The sequence below is a fragment of the Amphiura filiformis genome, chromosome 1, assembly GCF_039555335.1.
Source record: "Amphiura filiformis chromosome 1, Afil_fr2py, whole genome shotgun sequence".
In the NCBI taxonomy this organism is placed as follows: Eukaryota; Metazoa; Echinodermata; class Ophiuroidea; order Amphilepidida; family Amphiuridae; genus Amphiura; species Amphiura filiformis.
The window spans coordinates 4,700,727-4,726,483 of NC_092628.1; the positions used below are offsets into that span (position 1 = coordinate 4,700,727).

Genomic DNA, 25,757 nt, shown 5'->3' on the forward strand with positions numbered 1-25,757 from the left:
TTCATTATTAACTACTTTTACAATAACAATATTGTATAACAACAACTTCCGCACATTGGCTTTTGTAATCTGCCGACAATCCTATATGTTTTGCCGACAACCGTCACTTTTGCCGACAACATTAAGAATTGGAGGAGGGGTGTCTCAACCCATACCACCCCACCCCCTTCTAGTGGCAGCCCGCAAAGTTACGTTACCGCAATCAAAAAGGAATGACTGGGCACCATGATACTAGCATATATTCCTTCCTTCCTATAGTTTCATGTTTTTGTCCTTTTGGGGCGTCCTCTTTCATGATATATCTTTTAATTTTCTCTGTTTAATGATGAACGTAACATTTATATTAAAAAACCATATACAGTTTATTGGTAAATTACCGATTTTGTTTGGAACAGAAATTGCATGTGCTCAAAGTGGTTTGTGGTCGAATTGCCGTGGGACCGAATTGTTTTGGTGCGAATCGACCTGGCCCTCAGGACGGTATGGTCGAGGACTCAGGGAAGGTAATATGGATTCTGCTTAAGGGGATATAATACCATGATTTTGATCAGTATCCTCTTCTTTTTTTTTTGTTGCAAATTTATGAAGTACATGTTTCATAACAAACTATAATTTATTCTCTTTAAGTAGAGTACATGAATAGAATACATTAAATCCTTTGTTATACTATCTTTAGAAAACTTATTCAGCAATGCATGCTAAATAACACTGAATAAATTAAATAAACTTTTCCACAATGGATGCATAGTCAAAACATATAAATAACACTGAATACATCGGCAAAACATATAAATAACACTGAATAAATTAAATAAACTTTTCCACAATGGATGTATAGTCAATTTAATACTATGTACCTTCTATAATGTGTTGTTAGGAAAAGAGATTTAATAAAAAACCCTTTAAAAGAGAGTACTCAGGCATGATTAGAACACATAGTTATGCAATGTAGGTCGTTGGTGTTGAATAAGGTCGCGTTTCTTATAATTAGGGCTAATGATACTGTTTTTATATGTAGGCCTACATAAGATTAAGTTATAAGATTGTGAAGATCCTTAAGCATTTTGATTAAAAGGGTAAATATAACGTTCCACTAGGGTGATTAGCTCTTCAATATTTAGAGACTGCATATCTACTAATGTAGAGCCTGTTGGGATATGTATAGATATGATATGATGTGTGATAGATAATGATAATGATGAGGTTTCTTAAGACTTGGGTGAATTTTAGGAAATACAGTAAAATTTTAACGTTCCAGAAGGCTGATTATCATTGTCCAAAATGATAAGAATATCCCATTTTATCTGTTTTTGGTTTTGTTTTTGGTACAGAAGTGCAAAATTATGATGTAGCTGGAGGGATCATGAAATAACCAAAAACTTGTATAATTTAATACAAAATCAATTAAAATTGTATGAAAACAACAAGTTAAAGGTTTAAAACTGGACCTGTTTTGGTTAATGCTAATAACTTCATTACATTAGTGGCCACTTACTTTCAACTAGAGAGTAGAACTAGATCTAGTTCCTCGAGGGGGGGTGCGCACGAAGCGCGCATGGCCGCAAAGTGGCCAGCGAGGCGCGCCAGCAGGACTGGTGGATTTTGTAATGTCAGAGAGGGGTTGTCATGGTCCCATATACTGATATACTAGGCACTGAACAAGTGCTACTAGAGAGGAAAAGTAAAAGTTGAAGCCTTAAGGGCTACGTGTATGAAACTATACCTATTCAGATAATGCATCAAAATACTGTGTGCAATAATGGAGAAGATATAAACATTTGGCCTTAAAATTCAATGTTGTAAATAATGTTGTTATGCAGGGCTGATTATATCAAATCCATATCAGTCAGAACAAGTACCTCTCAATGCAAATTTAAGAAGTTCATGGGCATTTGGTATTTTATAGTTGGCCATGCACACTGATCTAGTTGGCTGGCAAACAAAATCTGATCTAAAGAAGTTCCTGAGCAGTATGTAATTTACTAACTTGAACTTCCAGACCACTATCAATCTGTCAACACCTATAACTATTGAAACTAATATCATCCCCAGGTAAAAAAAACACCTCCACTATGGGCTACAGAACAGTTTTATAAGTAATTTCATGGGAAATGAGGCTAATATTCTATGCCCACCTCAAGTTAGATATCTCACTGCTGCATATATATTATGAACTATGTCATAGGGAGTGAGGTTAATTTAGTAGCTAGCATTTATAGTCTGCATTTCCATTACCAGGCATTATCCTATCAAATAGTATCCTATAAAATATTTTTAGTGAAGACAAAGCAAAAGCATTTGCAGAAGAAGCCTGACTTGGAGCTACTTAGGTTCAAAGGTCGACTTTATTTCCAAGGTCTAAACTGGATGTATATATTCACTCAGGTGTACCTGAGCGAAAAAAAGGCTATATGTCATCATAGGTCAGGTTATAGGTCACTTGGTTCAGGTCAAATTTAGGCATCCATTTTGAAAACTTGTGATAGTCTGTGATATTATAATGAGGCATCAATTTTAATATTTTCTTTTTTACTGGATATAATATTGAAAAGGTGTGAGGTGGATATACTAAAATACCTTGGGATGTAAATGGTGAGTACAATTTAGATTGTCTAGTTGAGATGGATTGGACACGTAAATATATAATAGTTACCAAAATCACAAAAGTGAAGCTTACGAAAAACTACCTAATATGGTGGTATAGGTGACAAGAATTGCTGTAGTGTGGTTGTGGTAACCTGTTACCTATGGCTTAATTAAGTTTCAGTGAAATAATGTCGCAAGTTAAAAATATAGCTCAAAATTGAAAATAGAAGCATTTTAACCACTCTGTTTTTTGATAGGTGTGGAGCACCAAGTCCATGAAGTCATAAAAGAAATCAGGAAGCGCTTATTTCCATTTTACATATCAACATTATTTCCCTAATGTGTTAGCAACACATATCCAAATTTTTAACGAAATCCGTTGATAGTAAGCTTTCCAAAATGAAGTGAATTTAAAACACCAGTGATGTACCACCTTTTGGCTTCTACCTTTAAAAGCATGTAAGTTACATTGATACCGATGCCACCAATAGAACGAGAAGATTTGCCCCTTCATTTTGCATACCCCCTTAAAAGCCACAATTAATGCACGATTTTTTTACAGATTTTTTTTAAAACCTTTTTTGCAAATTTGTTGTATGTTTACACATGTGCCAAACTTACACTAAACTCGTGTTAATTGGTTTCAGACAAATTTGGTGTGATTGCAGGACAACATAATAGAAAATCTATGATTTTCACACATTTCAGATTTTTGCAGTATTTAGGGAGCGGTCATTTAATATCTACGCCAGCAAGGGGGATGGAGGATTTCCATATTTTTTCTCGATTTTACGTTCCCCTTTCAGGTTCCCCCACCAATCAGGTAAAAAAATTGATGTTTTAAACTAAAAACAAGTCCTTGGTCTTTTTGTTTTTGATTTGTTTTTATCGAATGCTTTCGGTTGACACTTGTACTGGTTCTCACATTATCCAGTCAAAATGTTACAGCACTAAAATCATAGATTTACTTTTAGAGTTAACAAGTCACTGTACAGCTGATTATGTGATGCCGCGATGTAGGCCTACAAAAGTATAAAAACAAGTTAGAAATTACTATGGAGGGAATGACGTTTCTTGCTTCCCTTTGAACATGAAATTGCTGCAAGAATATCAGGGGGCTCAATGCTAGGTAGGCCTCTGTCGGGGTCCAGAGCTTCAGTGGGAAAGCCCCCCGGAAAATTGACATTCGACTACTTTGAACTAATTTGATGCTTTCTGGTGTGATTTAGAAAACTAATAATGGTTAAAGGCATATGGCCTATAAATAAAAAAGAAAGAATACAACACATGGTCAACCCTCTTAAGAATGTAAGCATTAAAATAACACATTTTCTGGCCCACCAGGATAATAATTTATAATTTTTTCATAATTTCTCCATTTTTATAACGTGCGTCACCCAATAGGATTTGCACACACGTTTAAATAGCTTGTTATCAAATTATATCAGTGACATTAACAAATATCGTATATTGGACATATTTTTTGTATAATTACTCACGATATTCGCCCATACTGAACAGAACTAGATAATTATTATCTTGTGTAATAAAAATCGATGATCGAATATAACTTTTTCGCAAGGTACCGATACCAATATGAATATCCGATTCATAATAAATAGTAAGTATGGGATAATACTGGACACTTCACCCCGCACACTTTCACCACGTATATTTCCACGCGGCCCGCACATTTTCATCCCAGCACATTCTCATCCCGTACGCATTCGCCCTCTAAATAACAAGCTATTCTATGTTCAAAATGGGCCGGTCGGTCCAGTCGATTTTTTTAAACCTTCAGCTTTTAAAAATCCTAACAAGTATTAAATACTGGTTCATCCATTAGGGACATTGTCAATTTTTACTACTGAATAGGCCTACTTGTTAGATAATCAATTAAGACTAGTCTTTCAAAAAAAAAAATTAAAAAAAAAACATTTAGTTTCTATATCTGTACACATTTTTTTTTAAATCCTCACTCGATTTTTTTTATCTTTCTTCGATAAATGTTGGAGGTCAAGACAAAATGCGAAAAAATCCGGATAAAAGAACTTTTCGGACAGTGTCGGAGCCAAAACGCATAACGTAACAAAAAATTTGACCCTCTCGGTTTTGTTTCTTTCTTCGATAAATATTAACCGGAGGTCAAGTCAAGTGCATTTATGCGAAAAAATCCGGAAAAAAGAACTTTTTCGACAGTGTCGGAGCCAAAACGCATAACGTAACAATTAGACCCTCTCCACTTCTTTCTTTCTTCGATAGGTATTAACCGTAAGTCAGGTCAACTCCATTTATGCAAAAAATCCGGATTGAAGAACTTTTCTGAGAGTGTCGGAGTCAAAACGTATAACATAACAAAACAATTAGACCCCCTTGAATTTTTTTCTTTCTTCGATAAATATTAATCGGAGGTGAGGTCAAGTTCATACATGCGAAAAATTCCGCATAAAAGAACTTTTCCGACTGTGTAACTTCCAAAACGCATAACGTAACAAAAAATTAGATCCACTCGAAATTTTGTTCTTTCTTCGATAAATATTAACCGGAGGTCAAGTCATGTCCATATATGCGAACAAAATCCGGATAAAAGAGCTTTTCCGACAATGTAACCTCCAAAACGCACAAAAATGTATAGAGCCCAATACGTAACAAAAAATTAGAACCATTCGAATTTTTTCTTTCTTCGATAAATATTAACTGGAGGTCAGGTCATGATTATGCGAAAAAAAAATCCCGATAAAAGAGCTTTTCCAACAGTGTAACCTCTAAAACGCATAGAAAATGTATAAAGCCCAGTACGTAACAAAAAATAGAACCACTCGAATGTTTTTCTTTCTTCGATAAATATTAACCGGAGGACAAGTCATGTCGATATATGCGAAAAAATCTGGATAAAAGAGCTTTTCCGACAGTGTAACCTCCAAAACGCATAAAAATGTCAAGGGCCCAATACGTAACAAAAAAATTAGACCCACTCGAATTTTTTCTTTCTTCGATAAATATTAACTGGAGGTCAGGTCATGTCCATATATGCGAAAAAATCCGGATAACGACAGTGTAACCTCCAAAACGCATAAAAAATGTATAGAGCCCAATACGTAACAAAAAATTAGACCCACTCGAATTGTTTTCTTTCTTCGATAAATATTAACCGGAGGTCAAGTCATTTCCATATATGCGAAAAAATCCGGATAAAAGAGCTTTTCCGACAGTGTAACCTCCAAAACACATAAAAAATGTAAAGAGCCCAATACGTAACAAAAAATTAGACCCACTCGAATTTTTTTCTTTCTTCGATAATATTAAATGGAGGTCAGATCATGTCCATATATGCGAAAAAATCCGGATAAAAGAGCTTTTCCGACTGTGTAACCTCCAAAACGCATAAAAAATGTAAAGAGCCCAATACGTAACAAAAAATTAGACCCACTCGAATTTTTTTTCTTTCTTCGATAAATATTAACCGGAGGTCAAGTCATTTCCATATATGCGAAAAAATCCGGATAAAAGAGCTTTTCCGACAGTGTAACCTCCAAAACACATAAAAAATGTAAAGAGCCCAATACGTAACAAAAAATTAGACCCACTCGAATTTTTTTCTTTCTTCGATAAATATTAAATGGAGGTCAGATCATGTCCATATATGCGAAAAAATCCGGATAAAAGAGCTTTTCCGACTGTGTAACCTCCAAAACGCATAAAAAATGTAAAGAGCCCAATACGTAACAAAAAATTAGACCCACTCGAATTTTTTTTCTTTCTTTGATACATTTTAACTGGAGGTCATGTCATGTCCATATATGCGAAAAAATCCGGATAAAGGAGCTTTACCGACAGTGTAACGCATAAAGAATGTATAGAGCCCAATACGTAACAAAAAATTAGACCCACTCGAATTGTTTTCTTTGTTCGATAAATATTAACTGGAGGTCAGGTCATGTCCATATATGCGAAAAAATCCGGATAAAAGAGCTTTACCGACCGTGTAACGCATAAAGAATGTATAGAGCCCAATACGTAACAAAAAATTAGACCCACTCGATTTTTTTTTTTTGTCGGAAAAATATTACCTGGAGGTAAGGTCATGTCCATATATGCAAAAAATCCGGATAAAAGAGCTTTTCCGACAGTGTAACCTCCAAAACGCATAAGAAATGTAAAGAGCCCAATACGTAACAAAAAGTTAGACCCACTCGAATTTTTTCTTTCTTCGATAAATATTAACTGGAGGTGAGCTCATGTCCATGTATGCGAAAAAATCCGGATAAAAGAGCTTTAACGACAGTGTAACCTCCAAAACACATAAAAAATGTATAGAGCCCAATACGCAACAAAAAAATTAGACCCACTCGAATTTTTTCTTTGTTCGATAAATATTAACTGGAGGTCAGGTCATGTCCATATATGCGAAAAAATCCGGATAAAAGAGCTTTTCCGACAGTGTAACCTCCAAAACACATAAAGAATGTAAAGAGCCCAATACTTAACAAAAAATTAGACCCACTCGATTTTTTTTCTTTGTTCGATAAATATTAACTGGAGGTCAGGTCATGTCCATATATGCGAAAAATCCGGATAAAAGAGCTTTACCGACCGTGTAACGCATAAAAAATGTATAGAGCCCAATACGTAACAAAAATTAGACCCACTCGAATTTTTTTTTTTTCTTTGTTCGATAAATATTAACTGGAGGTCAGGTCATGTCCATATATGCGAAAAAATCCGGATAAAAGAGCTTTACCGACCGTGTAACGCATAAAGAATGTATAGAGCCCAATACGTAACAAAAAATTAGACCCACTCGATTTTTTTTTTTTTTTTCGATAAATATTAAATGGAGGTCAGGTCATGTCCATATATGCAAAAAAATCCGGATAAAAGAGCTTTTCCGACAGCGTAACCTCCAAAACGCATAAAAAATGTAAAGAGCCCAATACGTAACAAAAAAATTAGACCCACTCGAATTTTTTTTCTTTCTTCGATAAATATTAACTGGAGGTCAGCTCATGTCCATATATGCGAAAAAATCCGGATAAAATAGCTTTTCCGACAGTGTACCCTCCAAAACGCATAAAAAATGTAAAGAGCCCAATACGTAACAAAAAATTAGACCCACTCGAATTGTTTTCTTTCTTCGATAAATATTAACCGGAGGTCAAGTCATTTCCATATATGCGAAAAAATCCGGATAAAAGAGCTTTTCCGACAGTGTAACCTCCAAAACACATAAAAAAATGTATAGAGCCCAATACGTAACAAAAAATTAGACCCACTCGAATTTTTTTTCTTTATTCGATAAATATTAACTGGAGGTCAGGTCATTATGCGAAAAATCCGGATAAAAGAGCTTTACCGACCGTGTAACCTCCAAAACGCATACAAAAATGTATAGAGCCCAATACGTAACAAAAAAATCAGACCCACTCGAATTTTTTTCTTTCTTCCATAAATATTAACTGGAGGTCAGCTCATATCCATATTTGCGAAAAAATCCGGATAAAAGAACTTTACCGACAGTGTAACCTCCAAAACGCATAAAAAATGCAAAGAGCCCAATACGTAACAAAAAATTAGACCCACTCGAATTTTTTTCTTTCTTCGATAAATATTAAATGGAGGTCAGATCATGTCCATATATGCGAAAAAAATCCGGATAAAAGAGCTTTTCCGACTGTGTAACCTCCAAAACGCATAAAAAATGTAAAGAGCCCAATACGTAACAAAAAAATTAGACCCACTCGAATTTTTTTTCTTTCTTTGATAAATGTTAACTGGAGGTCATGTCATGTCCATATATGCGAAAAAATCCGGATAAAGGAGCTTTACCGACAGTGTAACGCATAAAGAATGTATAGAGCCCAATACGTAACAAAAAATTAGACCCACTCGAATTGTTTTCTTTGTTCGATAAATATTAACTGGAGGTCAGGTCATGTCCATATATGCGAAAAAATCCGGATAAAAGAGCTTTACCGACCGTGTAACGCATAAAGAATGTATAGAGCCCAATACGTAACAAAAAATTAGACCCACTCGATTTTTTTTTTTTTCTTCGATAAATATTAAATGGAGGTCAGGTCATGTCCATATATGCAAAAAAATCCGGATAAAAGAGCTTTTCCGACAGTGTAACCTCCAAAACGCATAAGAAATGTAAAGAGCCCAATACGTAACAAAAAGTTAGACCCACTCGAATTTTTTCTTTCTTCGATAAATATTAACTGGAGGTGAGCTCATGTCCATGTATGCGAAAAAATCCGGATAAAAGAGCTTTAACGACAGTGTAACCTCCAAAACACATAAAAAATGTATAGAGCCCAATACGCAACAAAAAAATAGACCCACTCGAATTTTTTTTCTTTGTTCGATAAATATTAACTGGAGGTCAGGTCATGTCCATATATGCGAAAAAATCCGGATAAAAGAGCTTTTCCGACAGTGTAACCTCCAAAACACATAAAAAATGTAAAGAGCCCAATACGTAACAAAAAATTAGACCCACTCGAATTTTTTTCTTTGTTCGATAAATATTAACTGGAGGTCAGGTCATGTCCATATATGCGAAAAATCCGGATAAAAGAGCTTTACCGACCGTGTAACGCATACAAAATGTATAGAGCCCAATACGTAACAAAAAATTAGACCCACTCGAATTTTTTTCTTTGTTCGATAAATATTAACTGGAGGTCAGGTCATGTCCATATATGCGAAAAAATCCGGATAAAAGAGCTTTACCGACCGTGTAACGCATAAAGAATGTATAGAGCCCAATACGTAACAAAAATTAGACCCACTCGATTTTTTTACTTACATCGATAAATATTAAATGGAGGTCAGGTCATGTCCATATATGCAAAAAAATCCGGATAAAAGAGCTTTTCCGACAGTGTAACCTCCAAAACGCATAAAAATGTAAAGAGCCCAATACGTAACAAAAAATTAGACCCACTCGAATTGTTTTCTTTCTTCGATAAATATTAACCGGAGGTCAAGTCATTTCCATATATGCGAAAAAATCCGGATAAAAGAGCTTTTCCGACAGTGTAACCTCCAAAACACATAAAAAATGTAAAGAGCCCAATACGTAACAAAAAAAATTAGACCCACTCGAATTTTTTTTCTTTATTCGATAAATATTAACTGGTGGTCAGGTCATGTCCATATATGCGAAAAAATCCGGATAAAAGAGCTTTACCGACCGTGTAACCTCCAAAACGCATACAAAAATGTATAGAGCCCAATACGTAACAAAAAATCAGACCCACTCGAATTTTTTTCTTTCTTCCATAAATATTAACTGGAGGTCAAGTCATGTCCATATATGCGAAAAAATCCGGATAAAAGAACTTTACCGACAGTGTAACCTCCAAAACGCATAAAAAATGCAAAGAGCCCAATACGTAACAAAAAATTAGACCCACTCGAATTGTTTTCTTTGTTCGATAAATATTAACTGGAGGTCAGGTCATGTCCATATATGCGAACAAATCCGGATAAAAGAGCTTTTCCGACAGTGTAACCTCCAAAACACATACAAAATGTAAAGAGCCTAATACGTAACAAAAAATTAGACCCACTCGAATTGTTTTCTTTGTTCGATAAATATTAACTGGAGGTCAGGTCATGTCCATATATGCGAAAAAATCCGGATAAAAGAGCTTTACCGACCGTGTAACGCATAAAGAATGTATAGAGCCCAATACGTGACAAAAAATTAGACCCACTCGAATTTTTTTCTTTCTTCGATAAATATTAAATGGAGGTCAGGTCATGTCCATATATGCAAAAAAATCCGGATAAAAGAGTTTTTCCGACAGTGTAACCTCCAAAACGCATAAGAAATGTAAAGAGCCCAATACGTAACAAAAAGTTAGACCCACTCGAATTTTTTTCTTTCTTCGATAAATATTAACTGGAGGTGAGCTCATGTCCATGTATGCGAAAAAATCCGGATAAAAGAGCTTTAACGACAGTGTAACCTCCAAAACACATAAAAAATGTATAGAGCCCAATACGCAACAAAAAAATAGACCCACTCGAATTTTTTTCTTTGTTCGATAAATATTAACTGGAGGTCAGGTCATGTCCATATATGCGAAAAAATCCGGATAAAAGAGATTTTCCGACAGTGTAACCTCCACAACACATAAAAAATGTAAAGAGCCCAATACGTAACAAAAATTAGACCCAATCGAATTTTTTTCTTTGTTCGATAAATATTAACTGGAGGTCAGGTCATGTCCATATATGCGAAAAAATCCGGATAAAAGAGCTTTACCGACCGTGTAACGCATACAAAATGTATAGAGCCCAATACGTAACAAAAATTAGACCCACTCGAATTTTTTTTCTTTGTTCGATAAATATTAACTGGAGGTCAGGTCATGTCCATATATGCGAAAAAATCCGGATAAAAGAGCTTTACCGACCGTGTAACGCATAAAGAATGTATAGAGCCCAATACGTAACAAAAAATTAGACCCACTCGATTTTTTTTTTTTTCTTTCTTCGATAAATATTAAATGGAGGTCAGGTCATGTCCATATATGCAAAAAAATCCGGATAAAAGAGCTTTTCCGACAGTGTAACCTCCAAAACGCATAAAAAATGTAAAGAGCCCAATACGTAACAAAAAAATTAGACCCACTCGAATTGTTTTCTTTCTTCGATAAATATTAACCGGAGGTCAAGTCATTTCCATATATATGCGAAAAAATCCGGATAAAAGAGCTTTTCCGACAGTGTAACCTCCAAAACACATAAAAAATGTAAAGAGCCCAATACGTAACAAAAAATTAGACCCACTCGAATTTTTTTCTTTATTCGATAAATATTAACTGGAGGTCAGGTCATGTCCATATATGCGAAAAATCCGGATAAAAGAGCTTTACCGACCGTGTAACCTCCAAAACGCATACAAAAATGTATAGAGCCCAATACGTAACAAAAAATCAGACCCACTCGAATTTTTTCTTTCTTCCATAAATATTAACTGGAGGTCAGCTCATATCCATATTTGCGAAAAAATCCGGATAAAAGAACTTTACCGACAGTGTAACCTCCAAAACGCATAAAAAATGCAAAGAGCCCAATACGTAACAAAAAATTAGACCCACTCGAATTGTTTTCTTTGTTCGATAAATATTAACTGGAGGTCAGGTCATGTCCATATATGCGAACAAATCCGGATAAAAGAGCTTTTCCGACAGTGTAACCTCCAAAACACATACAAAATGTAAAGAGCCCAATACGTAACAAAAAAATTAGACCCACTCGAATTTTTTTCTTTATTCGATAAATATTAACTGGAGGTCAGGTCATGTCCATATATGCGAAAAATCCGGATAAAAGAGCTTTACCGACCGTGTAACCTCCAAAACGCATACAAAAATGTATAGAGCCCAATACGTAACAAAAAATCAGACCCACTCGAATTTTTTTCTTTCTTCCATAAATATTAACTGGAGGTCAGCTCATATCCATATTTGCGAAAAAATCCGGATAAAAGAACTTTACCGACAGTGTAACCTCCAAAACGCATAAAAAATGCAAAGAGCCCAATACGTAACAAAAAATTAGACCCACTCGAATTGTTTTCTTTGTTCGATAAAATAATATTAACTGGAGGTCAGGTCATGTCCATATATGCGAACAAATCCGGATAAAGGAGCTTTACCGACAGTGTAACCTATAAAGAATGTATAGAGCCCAATACGTAACAAAAAATTAGACCCATTGGATTTTTTTTTTTTTCTTTCTTCGATAAATATTAACTGGAGGTCAGCTCATGTCCATATATGCGAAAAAATCCGGATAAAAGAGCTTTACTGACAGTGTAACCTCCAAAACACATAAAAAATGTATAGAGCCCAATACGTAACAAAAAATTAGACCCACTCGAATTTTTTTCTTTCTTCGATAAATATTAACCGGAGGTCAAGTCATGTCCATATAGGCGTAAAAATCCGGATTAAAGAGCTTTTCCGACAGTGTAACCTCCAAAACGCATAAAAAATGTAAAGAGCCCAATACGTAACAAAAAATTAGACCCACTCGAATTTTTTTTTCTTTCTTCGATAAATATTAACTGGAGGTCAGCTCATGTCCATATATGCGAAAAAATCCGGATAAAAGAGCTTTACCGACAGTGTAACCTCCAAAACACATAAAAAATGTATAGAGCCCAATACGTAACAAAAAAAATCCAGCCGAAAAACACTGACAAATATTTTGTTCTAAAAATACTCAAAATGACTCTAGAAAGAGTCACAAATGACTCAAAATGAGTTACTGGGTCAATATAAAGTAATTCTATAACAAAAACACGCACTAATAACCATAATTTGCTTTAAAAATAACCAGAGCCCAATACGTAACAAGAAAAATTATATGTCTAAAGAAAAAACACTGTCAAATTTTTTTCTAGAAGACTCAAAATGACTCAAATGAGTTACTGAGTCAATATAAAGTAATTCTATAACAAAAACATGCACCTAATAACCATAACCAGCTTTTTTTCTAGAATTATTCAAAATGACTCAAAATGAGTTACCGGGTCAATATAAAGTAAGTTTATAGCAAACAAAAAATGCAACTAATCACCACAATAACCAGAGACCAATACGTAACAACAAAATTCTAAGTCTAGAGAAACGACTCAAAATGACTCAAAAGGATTTACTGAGTCAATATAAAGTAATTCTATAACAAAAACATGCACCTAAAACCCATAATTTGCTTTAAAAATAACCAGAGCCCAATACGTAACAAAAGAAATTCTAAGTCTAGAGAAAAATGACTCAAATGAGTTACTGAGTCAATATAAAGTAATTCTATAACAAAAACATGCACCTAATAACCATAATCAGCTTTGTTCTAGAATTATTCAAAATGACTCAAAATGAGTTACCGGGTCAATATAAAGTAAGTTTATAGCAAACAAAAAATGCAACTTATCACCACAATAACCAGAGCCCAATACGTAACAAAAAATTAGACCCACTCGAATTTTTTTTTCTTCGATAAATATTAACTGGAGGTCAGCTCATGTCCATATATGCGAAAAAATCCGGATAAAAGAGCTTTACCGACAGTGTAACCTCCAAAACACATAAAAAATGTATAGAGCCCAATACGTAACAAAAAAAATCCAGCCGAAAAACACTGACAAATATTTTGTTCTAAAAATACTCAAAATGACTCTAGAAAGAGTCACAAATGACTCAAAATGAGTTACTGGGTCAATATAAAGTAATTCTATAACAAAAACACGCACTAATAACCATAATTTGCTTTAAAAATAACCAGAGCCCAATACGTAACAAGAAAAATTATATGTCTAAAGAAAAAACACTGTCAAATTTTTTTCTAGAAGACTCAAAATGACTCAAATGAGTTACTGAGTCAATATAAAGTAATTCTATAACAAAAACATGCACCTAATAACCATAACCAGCTTTTTTCTAGAATTATTCAAAATGACTCAAAATGAGTTACCGGGTCAATATAAAGTAAGTTTATAGCAAACAAAAAATGCAACTAATCACCACAATAACCAGAGACCAATACGTAACAACAAAATTCTAAGTCTAGAGAAACGACTCAAAATGACTCAAAAAGGATTTACTGAGTCAATATAAAGTAATTCTATAACAAAAACATGCACCTAAAACCCATAATTTGCTTTAAAAATAACCAGAGCCCAATACGTAACAAAAGAAATTCTAAGTCTAGAGAAAAAACACTGTCAAAATTTTTTTTCTAGAAAGACTCAAAATGACTCAAAAGGATTTACTGAGTAAATATAAAGTAATTCTATAACAAAACATGCACCTAAAACCCATAATTTGCTTTAAAAATAACCAGAGCCCAATACGTAACAAAAAATTCTAAGTCTAGAGAAAAAACACTGTCGAAAAATGTTTTCTAGAAAGAATCAAAATGGCTCAAAAGGATTTACTGAGTCAATATAAAGTAATTCTATAACAAAAACATGCACCTAAAACCCATAATTTGCTTTAAAAATAACCAGAGCCCAATACGTAACAAAAAATTCTAAGTCTAGAGAAAAAACACTGTCAAAATTTTTTTCTAGAAAGAATCAAAATGGCTCAAAAGGATTTACTGAGTCAATATAAAGTAATTCTATAACAAAAACATGCACCTAAAACCCATAATTTGCTTTAAAAATAACCAGAGCCCAATACGTAACAAAAAATTCTAAGTCTAGAGAAAAAACACTGTCAAAATTTTTTTTCTAGAAAGAATCAAAATGGCTCAAAAGGATTTACTGAGTCAATATAAAGTAATTCTATAACAAAAACATGCACCTAAAACCCATAATTTGCTTTAAAAATAACCAGAGCCCAATACAAAATTCTAAGTCTAGAGAAAAAACACTGTCAATGTTTTTTTTTTATAGAAAGACTCAAAATGACTCAAAAGGATTTACTGAGTAATATAAAGTAATTCTATAACAAAAACATGCATTTAATCATGATAATGTCCTTTTAAAATAACCAGAGGCCAATACGTAACAAATAAATTCCAAGTCTAGAGATAAAACACTGTCAAATATTTTGTTCTAGAAAGACTCAAAATGAGTTACTGGGTCAATATAAAGTACTTCTATAAAAACACATGCACATAATATCCATAATTTGCTTGAAAAAACAACCGGAGCCCAATACGTAACAAAAAAAAATGTATAGAGCCCAATACGTAACAAAAACCACTACAGAGGAGGGAGTATGAATAAAGTAATTTTAATCAAATTTTAGTTTTGTTACGTATTGGGCGGGATGAATTATTTTTTGCCACTTTTTGTTCTAGGTAGAAGAGGTTGAGCCCAATACGTATCAAATTGATACGTACTTGGATTTTGTTACGTACTGGGCTCTTACACACGATAACTCAATAAATACAGCATCTATAGGTAAGCAAATATGATCATCGTAAGAAGCATGATCGGCTCAAGAAACAGTTTTCCCATTTTTTTATATTTTGGTAGTAGTAAGATAGCCTGTAGGGACCATTTCAAGGTCACACGAGCTCATGAATATTAATGAGGTAGGCGTGGCTAATTAGCATATATGAATATGAATGAGGTGCGTGACTAATTAGCATATATGAATATTAATGAGGTGGGCGTGGCTAATCGTTCAAAAAAAATCCCCCAAAAATTTTGAAAAAAATTGAAAAAAAATTTCAAAAAAATTCTCAAAAAAAAATTTCAAAAAAATTTCAAAAAAAAAAATTTCAAAAAAAAGTTCAAAAAAAAATTTCAAAAAAAAAAATTCAAAAACAATTTCAAATAAAAAAATTTCAACAAAAAAAAGAACAAAAAAAAATTCGAAAAAAATGTCCAAAAAAAAAAATTCCAAAATTTTTTTAAAAACAAATCGTGAGGACGCGGCTATTGCCACAGATGAATGAATGAGCGAATGTAAATAAAATACCGCCATTTTGAATCGAGAAGTTGATTTTTTACCAGCGTTCATATTTAGGGACGTTAATATTTAGGGACGGTGAAATGAGCGAATGAGCAGGGAAATGAGTGAATGAGCAGTGAAATGAGCGAATGAGCAGTGAAATGAGCGAATGAGCAGTGAAATGAGCAAATGAGCAGTGAAATGAGCAAATGAGCAGCGAAATGAGCAAATGAGCATGGAAATGAGTCAATGAGCACGTAAAATGAAAAAAAAAAACGTAATTAAGATGCTTCTTTTAAAACTTTTATTAGCAACTTCCAGAAAAGTGCGGTGGATTAATGCGCTTTAGTCATCGCTTTCCATCTCGTCATCCTCTTCGTCTTGTTGGAAAAGCCCGGCGAATTGAGATCGATGTTTAGCTAACGTTATTTTCACCGCTTTGCCTACGTCCATGCCTTTATCCGTTTTCTCTTCTATGTCGATCTCGATATCCTGATGAGTTTCGTCATATTTCAAATGGACGTTATGTGCCAAAAATGTCCCGTAGCTGTCAAAAAATCTCGTTTAACACCCATACAGTCTTCATATTAGCCTTTTCCCCGGCCAGGTCTTCAGCCATACCTTCGTTGACGTACTTTTCGGATTTTGGGCCCTCATCTCGCGGAAGCTTCTCTGGCCCGTTTAAGCCATTCTCGATACGTGACGGATCCTCCAACTCCACGTCGCTATCTTCTCCGGATGCCGCGCTTCCCCGCTCGGAATTATCCGTCTCCAAAATTTTCGGGTTCAACGAAGGAATCGTCCGTCTCAGGCGTTCCTCCTCTTCGCCGTGCATCTTTTTCACGTGTCTCCTCAAGTTGAATGATCGATCGAAATGTTTGTCGCACGCGTGACAAGAGTGGGTTTTGAACGCTGAAATAGAAGCCATGCATGCGTCGACTCCTCGAGTTGATCTCCAAATGACAAGAACGAGGTGAAACCGGCCTTTTTATAACCTGCTCTTTGACTCATTTCGCTGCTCATTTGCTCATTTCACTGCTCTTTGACTCATTTCGCTGCTTATTTGCTCATTTCACTGCTCTTTGACTCATTTCGCTGCTCATTTTCCTCATTTCGAAGAGGATGCGAGATGGAAAGCATGACGCTCATTTAACCACCGCACATTTCTGCTCATTTTACGTGCTCATTGACTCATTTTTTTTTCATTTTACTGCTCACTGACTCATTTCCATGCTCATTTGCTCATTTCGCTGCTCATTTGCCCATTCCCTGCTCATTGCTCATTTGCTCATTTTGCTGCTCATTCGCTCATTTCACTGCTCATTCGCTCATTTCACTGCTCATTCACTCATTCACGGGGTCCTGTCGGGTGTCAAGCCTGCTCATTCGCTCATTTCACCGTCCCTAAATATTAACGTCCCTAAATATGAACGCTGGTAAAAATCAACTTCTCATTCAAAATGGCGGTATTTTATTTACATTCGCTCATTCATTCATCTGTGGCAATAGCCGCGTCCTCACGATTTGTTTTAAAAAAAATTTTGGAATTTTTTTTTTTGGACATTTTTTTCGAATTTTTTTTTTGTTCTTTTTTTTTAATTTTTTTATTTGAAATTGTTTTTGAATTTTTTTTTGACTTTTTTTTAAATTTTTTTAAATTTTTTTGAAATTGTTTTTAGAAATTTTTTTGAAATTTTTTTTTTGAAAATTTTTTTGAAATTTGAAATTTTTTGAAATTTTTTTTTCAAAAATTTTTTTGGGGATTTTTTTTTGAACGATTAGCCACGCCCACCTCATTAATATTCATATATGCTAATTAGTCACACACCTCATTCATATTCATATATGCTAATTAGCCACGCCTACCTCATTAATATTCATGAGCTCGTGTGACCTTGAAATGGTCCCTACAGGCTATCTTACTACTTTTGGTCTATTTCCGATTTTAGGCATCATTTTGTGCAAATATGCGTTTGTGAATTTTAAAAAGTTCATTTTGATGCCTTATATGGTCAATATCTCAAAAAATAAGGCCAATGTCAAAAAACTAAAAAAATCGTTTTTGGAATGGAGCCTCAAGATTGAGATAAAAACAAAATAAAATATTTTCGAAAGAGTGTTTTTTTGTTATGATGTACCGAACAAATATTGCCAAAAACTCAATTGTTTGTGATTTTCTTAATAACTGTTGTTTTTACACCAAATCTATATTTATATTAAGATTCATTGATGTCTTGCCTTTATAAAAATGTATACTTTTATAAGTCTTGCGCGAATAATTACAAAGTTATTGCACTTTTACTACATGCATGTCTGAGAGTACACAGCTGCCTTAAGGTCCATGTAAAACCCGCGGTATCACAAAATTTAGGGTGCAAAACGCAAGTCAACCTTTGTAACAGTTTGATGTCTACTGTAATCAACTGAAAATTAATGTAAGTGTGGTAATAATGAATGCCTAAACAAGGAGGCCTATGTGAGTGTGATCATATCAAGGAGGCCTATTATCATGATCGTTATCTAACATTGAACCATACCACCATATGCCAATAGAAAAGAATTATAGCTTATTCTTTAGCACCACTTTAGCACCAAGCATTTTCACTCTCCACGAGAAGTGGTGCGGAAGTGTTGTGCTACTGACTTTATAAGATGAGTTTTTGAGCAAAATTAATTTAAATAATTTCGAATTCCTGACCATAAAGTATTTTACCGTTCTACTGAACTGCAACAAAGTTAAATGGTACATACCCAGACATTATTCTGGGTAAGCCCATTCCCATTGCTTATGATTCCAACCCTATCTATCACAACAATAATATCCGTTTCAAATGTTGAGTACAGATTCTTTTAAATTTATCCTTTTGTTTTCATTAGATGTAAACCAGTGTCGGTCTCAACCATGCCTTAATCAAGGACGTTGTGTGGATAAAAGCCGAGGCCAGTACAGGTGTATTTGTCGACGAGGATGGACTGGAAGAAGATGTGGAACGGGTAAGAAAAATAAGCAGCTCTACTGAAAATTCACGCTCATCTAAATTCAAAGTGCAAAATGCCTTTGTGGTATAAGGTTCAGTTTCCGTCGTCTAATTTGACAATGGTCAGATAGCTACAAAGAAAGCACATATGTTCAGCCTTCCATTTGTTACACATAGGATACGATATTAGTAATACTATGAGATCACCCGTCTTTTGCGGTTCGTAAATGCATAGAGTTTGGACTTGATTGCTCTCAAGTCTTTGCATGTTGAACCATTAGAGGATTTTAGTTGCTGAAGGAGTCTGGGGAATAAGTCCCCTCTCCGTAAAGAATGAAAGTCCCCCGTACAACCACACAGTCACTAAAATAGGGCTACTGTTGAATCTTCTCCCATGTAGGACAACGCAGTAACAGAATTCCAATGAAGGTCTACACTGACAGTAAAAGAAATACAAAACGACCTCTTCTTAATAGTAGTCTACACAGTAAAACAAATTAGCTCGGTAGGATTTTGTAGGGGTAAACATTGAAAATAAAGAAATACAAGAACTATAGTATTTCACGGCAAAACTTGTCTCACACATGATAACAAAATCAAACACAAAGACTCCACATAAGTGCAGTAAAAAGTTATCAGCACCGAACTAGCATCGTATATTATTGTCACCATATTATGTAGACTAGATGACCGCAGATGTGTGGCTAATTAGGTCATTATTTGAGATGTTCATAATACTGTTTGATTTCTTGAGGTATAATAGGTACTTTTTCAGATTCACGATTACAAGCATATGATCTTCAGACAGATGATAGGACAAAATCCTTATGTTACAATTATTATATTGTGTTGGAATAAAAATATTTAGCTCAGAGTGAGCTTTCAGTGCTTTTGAAATTAATGAACTTAATTGGACACCCACAACGTAAACAAAAAACCAAATTTGATGTTTTATTGGGGTGCGGACAAGCTTGTTCTTCATATCGCAAAAGTCTGTTTTTCAAAATAATGTAAACTGTAAAAGTGTTTAGCCTTACCAATTCGTCAAACTCAGTAATTCGTCAAACTCAGTAATTCGTCAAACTCAGTAAAAGAGTAGCAAAATTGGAGGAGCGATCTACAAATCACCCACCAATTTTGAATATTCCTGTTGGCGAAGAACTACCACCTGGTGCAGATGCAAGTTGGGTTGAATGGAAATGCCTTAATAGGTTAAGGTCTGGTGTAGGAAGATGTAAAGTCAACCTCAGCAAATGGGGATATCGAAAGAACACAGATGTAACCTGCGATTGTGGAACAGAACCACAAACAATGGATCACTTACTGTGTTGCCCTCAACTGGAGCAAACATGCACAACTGCTGACTTAGCAGTTTACAATGAGAATGCTGAAAAATGGGTGCAGCACTGGCTGAAACACATTTAATCTTGTGCCGTGGACACGTTAAAAAGAAGAAGTAATATTGTGTCGAGTATAGTTTTGTTTATATTTCAGTTGCTGATGTTAATCAATGCTTATCTAGTCCTTGCATTAATGGAGCAACCTGTAATGACAGAATAGGATCGTATACATGTACCTGTGCGCCTGGTTGGACTGGAGTTAATTGCGAACAGGGTAAGTCTCACAGTAATTGTGTAGGTTATTTAAAGGTCCACAATCGTTGTCCAGTCAAACTTACTCTTAAAACAATCAAAACCTTAAAAATACGCACACAGCAATTTTATGAAGCACTGTCTTTAAAAAAAGATTCACGGATCAGGTGTACAGGCTGTGTCAAAATGATACAGCCTGTATTGCATTCGTAAACTGGCTAAATACGCGACCTCGCTTTGAATTTGGATAGAAATGTGATTTTGAATACTGTAGATATATTTGGAAATTGCAAGCGCTCTACGTGTATTACTACTAGTAATTTTACGTGTATTACTTTTCAAGATATTGATGACTGTTCGTCAGAACCTTGTCAAAATAGAGGGACATGTGAAGATAAAATTCTAGAATACTCTTGTCAGTGTATTCCAGGTTATACGGGAACCAATTGTGAATAGGATGAATATGTAAAGTAAAAAACAAAAAAATAAAAATCATTTGTATCAAATATTAGGATACAGTTAGAAGACATGAGACCTCAACCATGATTGAAAAATGGAACTTAATATGCATTATGGATTTAGTCGAAGTGTTAAACTAAAAATCTCTTTACAGTGTTAAGTGAATGGAATGTATACAGGCTACTTCTTAAAATGTAACGAAATATAATCAGGTGCAAACCTTCGACAATGACTGATGGTAAAGATGAAATCGCATAAACTTTTAAAAACCGTATCCTCCATACATAAACTCCCATGTGAATTTTGTTGTTTGTTTGTAGAAATTAATGAGTGCATGTCTCGACCATGTTTAAATGGGGGCAAATGCGTTGATGAATTGAATCAGTACAGCTGTGTATGTCAAAGAGGATGGACTGGAATTAACTGTCAATCAAGTGAGTCAACGGATATTGAATATTATTTCATATATCTGAAAGGGTGAAGTGCATCTTGAAATATCCAGTTCTAGAATCAGAAGACGAACATATTTTTAAAATAACAGCTCCTAAATAGAGATAAATAGGGATCTCAACAGTTTTATCAATAACAAGCTTTATATTCCAACATCTAGGTGTAAGTAGTTATTACAGTAGCTGCTGCAGAGTACATTTTACCCACGGACATGATTAATATAACTGTGTACCACACCTATTTTTTAAATTTATTTGTGAGAAATTTATTTATGTGAGAAATGAAACAGTAATCTTTTTTTGGTCTGTTTTTCCTTTTCAAAAGTTACTTGTGAAGAAAATGAATTTCTGTGTGATGATGGCGTTGGCTGTGTGTTGGAAAGTTACCGATGTGACTATATTCCTGACTGTAATGACAACAGTGATGAGTCCGGTTGTACTTGTACCCCAAGCATACAGTTTCAATGTTTAAGCGGTGGTTGTGTGCCCAACTCGTGGTTATGTGATGATTTCGAAGATTGTTTTGATGGAAGTGACGAATCAAATGATACCTGCCACACTATTGACTGTAAGTTATTATTCATAATCGTTCATTACTAAACTCTTCAGAAAAACTTTGGAAACTTTCCAAAACGGCTATATATCAAGAATATTTGAAATCTATTTGCATATTGTTTCATATCAATACAAACGTTGTTCTTTCCTTTCAAAAGTGACACAAAATTTGTCACCATTAGTTATTCTATGGTTGACTAACTTCCTTTTAAAAGACAAGGAGGTCTCAAACAAAATGTGCCAAATATGCCATTGTCTGCGCCATTTGTATCAGTAAACATGAGTAAGGAATTTCGAAGTGCTGGCAGGCTGATGTACCGGTTTTCTGCAGCTGTTGTTTTTCTTGGGCGGCAACTTCTGGGTCTGTCTTTGACATCTCCGGTCTGACGAAACTTTTAGCTTGGGGATCATACTGCGGGAAACAAAAGTTGCCGCTAAGGTATTCCAGCCTCAAGCTCGAGCCTTTAATATCCAGATCTGATAATCGAACCATGGTTGATTTGAACTTTCTTGCAAATGACCACTATGAAGAAGTGACCAGCAAGAGAGATTGACTTGCGTTGATCCATTTGAATCCACCTGTAGAACTGTTAATCCCATCCTAGCACTTTTCATTCAAAATGATATACTGCAAACAACATTTTTTCATTCTTTTATTCCTGCATTAACCCACGCATTCATTCATTCAAAGTAATGAGATGAGCACAGACAATGGTCAGTTTGGCACATTTTCTTTGAGACCTCAATGTCTTTCAAAGAAAGTTACTCAGCCGTGAAATAAGTTATCGTCACAAACGAGGTGTCATTGTTTACAGGAAAGAACAATGTTTTGCACTGATATGAAACCATATGTAGACAGATTTCAAAAATTTCTAATATACAATCGTTTTTGAAAGTTTCCATTTTTTATGAAGCGTTTAGTTGAGTGATGCGAATTGCAAAATAAACAATTATTTGTGATGATCGGAAATTCTACAACTGTTATTCTTTTTAATATAATGTCAATACACGTGTGTGTTTAAAATCTTTGATTTGTAGACCTCTTTCGATTTTCATTTATGCAACTATTACATTACGCCGAAGATGCAACAATGTGAACCATTACTTTACGCCGAAGATGCAACAATATCAGATATAATTTTTAATGAAGTATGATTACCGTTGTTGTTTTGACAGATATTGATGAGTGTGCCACAGAACCCTGCTGGAATGGAGCAAGCTGTCAAGATTCAATTAATACATTTGTATGTCTGTGTCCGCAAGGGTATACAGGATCACTCTGTGAACAAAGTAAGCAAAGTATACTTGTAAGCAGCTGTATGCTTTAATGTCAATTATTAGTACATATATAATTAGAAGTTAACAGATAAATGCCAATGAGATTGCATGAAAATTGAAAGTTATAAGGTCAGACCAGTGTTTTATTCATCTTTTCACATTAAAAAGGGTAACTATGACCATTCAGATAATTGTAGAAATCGGTTTTTTTTGGGGGGGGTGTCGTGGTATCACATGTGTTTAGACTTTAGTAATATTCAGCCTCATATATGTATCAGGTACTTCCGCCGCATCCCAGATGTTGGAATGCCATTCCTGTTTCGATAGTTGGCATTGCAATATTGGACCGATGTTGGAATGCCATTCCTGTTTCGATAGTTGTTATTGCAACATGGGGCCAATAATGAAATGCCATTCCTGTTTCGATAGTTGCTCACAAGGTCACAAGTAGCGACCTGCTGAATGGCGGGCATTATCAGCTATCAAAGAGATACCACTCCCAGCTGCCACAGTAGAGGTTTGATAACATTTTGTTAAAAAATGATATAAGGCCAAAACTGTGCATGTTGGTACTTGATTGCTTGGAATCTTATGTGCTAATAATCCGTTGTAGTAATATTTTCTTGAAGTGTAGTGTATATTGTTCGTAAATTATATAGCTTTTAAATTTTGGGCATTTATGCTCTGTTGCACTGTATAATAGTATAATGAGTCATGCCTTATGACTCCACGATAAAGAAGTACTGTCTCGCGTAATATTTAGTGACTTCAGCTCATCAAATCGAATAGGCCGAATGACTTGACCCAACCTAAATATTTTGGTAGCTAATAAATATATCCAATTTAAATTTCGCATCACTAAAAATACTTTCAGATATCAACGACTGTACCCCAGACCCATGCCTTAATGGAGGTACTTGCGAAGATGGAGATTGTGAATACCAATGTCACTGTTCTGCTGGTTACTCTGGTCCAAACTGTGAAGTACAAGGTAAGTGCATGAACAAACCGCGTGGTCGGTACTACAGGGTAACCCGGAATGATTAATACCATTCAGTGCCCATTTAGTATTTTCAACTTTTAAAACTATGAATATCATTTCTGTTAGCTATATTGTTTTAGATCTACCTTTTCCATTTACCACCATTCTCGGCCCTTATCAATGCAGACGTTTGAAACATGATCTTTATCGTGGCATTGTCTTTTTTAAGACAGTTCTTTTTGAAACTATGAGTATTATTTCAGTTCGCTATATTGTTATAAGATCTACCTTCTATCTTTTACATTGGACATTGGACCCTTTCTTATTGGAAAAAGCTTACGTTTGACCGAAACGATCTCTGTTCTGGATACTTATCTGCAATATCGCTGACCATGTTCGAAACAAAATGTAAATATTGTCATATTTTCGTTGTGCTTTCTTATTATTATGTTCCTCTAAGACGACGAAAATGCCATTGAAGATTTCCTTTAGAAATGGTGGGATTTTTTGGAAGTATAGGGAATTCAACACCTTCTGGCGACAAAATAAGTTAATGGTACAAATGCGGGCGAAGAATGAACACTTTTGCCACATTGAAGCTAACATGGCCAAATATGAGGTTAATTTGGTTAGAAATCCATATACATGCGAAAATATTGGTGATGGTTGTATGGACCATAAAAATATGGGGGGATTTATTAAGGCGCCATTGTATTTGCAAAGTAATCATCTTCCATGGAAACTATCCCATGCTTGTATAGCCTCATAGTAAACTTTGTCTGGGGGTGGGGTGGGGTTGAGATTGGTTGTTTTTATAGGGCACTAAACATGATGGTTGAGTTTCGCATAATTACCAGCATTTGATGTTATCGACCATGATAATACTCAAATTGTAATTTTATTGTTCCATTTTCATTGTCTTTTATGCAGTTTGTCCAGAGCCCGAGATCATAATAGCAAGAGATACCAAGGTTAATTTGACGTCTTATGGCTACCCTAATAATTACATGAGTAACATGCGGTGCTTCTGGACTGTGCGCTGCCAGGAAGGTGGTAGAATACTAGTGCAGTTCATAGACTTCTTTACGGAATGGAACTATGACAACTTGTACATCGGAACAGCACAAAATGGACGACTTTTAGGATACTCGGATAATGCCCTGCCTCATTTGGATGTTTTGTCACCAGCTGACGGGATCCCCCTCCATTTTGAATTCTACACAGATGAAATTGTAACAAAACGTGGCTTTCATATTTGTTTGACAAATATAAATGCAGAAGGTAATGTTTGGTTAATACTACCCTACCATGGCTCGCCCTGCATAGTCTTGTACATGATAACCCTCCTAATTTGTGTACTTATACACACTCATTTTTTCTTGAATTTCTACTTTTTGTATGACTGTCATGTCCAGTGGCGAACTAAAATATAAAGTTTTCATATTTAA

General features: G+C 34.9%; 1 protein-coding gene across 1 annotated transcript in view; it reads left to right on the forward strand.

Moving 5' to 3' along the window:
- Positions 1-23,842, forward strand: part of LOC140154582 (uncharacterized) — a 39,188-nt gene extending 15,346 nt beyond the window's left edge. Inside the window, exons 3-8 of the mRNA XM_072177153.1 lie at positions 18,894-19,010; positions 20,489-20,608; positions 21,366-21,479; positions 21,820-22,062; positions 23,226-23,339; positions 23,757-23,842. Coding sequence (XP_072033254.1) covers positions 18,894-19,010; positions 20,489-20,608; positions 21,366-21,479; positions 21,820-22,062; positions 23,226-23,339; positions 23,757-23,842 — 794 coding nt within the window. The remainder of the gene's footprint in view (positions 1-18,893; positions 19,011-20,488; positions 20,609-21,365; positions 21,480-21,819; positions 22,063-23,225; positions 23,340-23,756) is intronic.
- Positions 23,843-25,757: the final 1,915 nt, after the last annotated feature.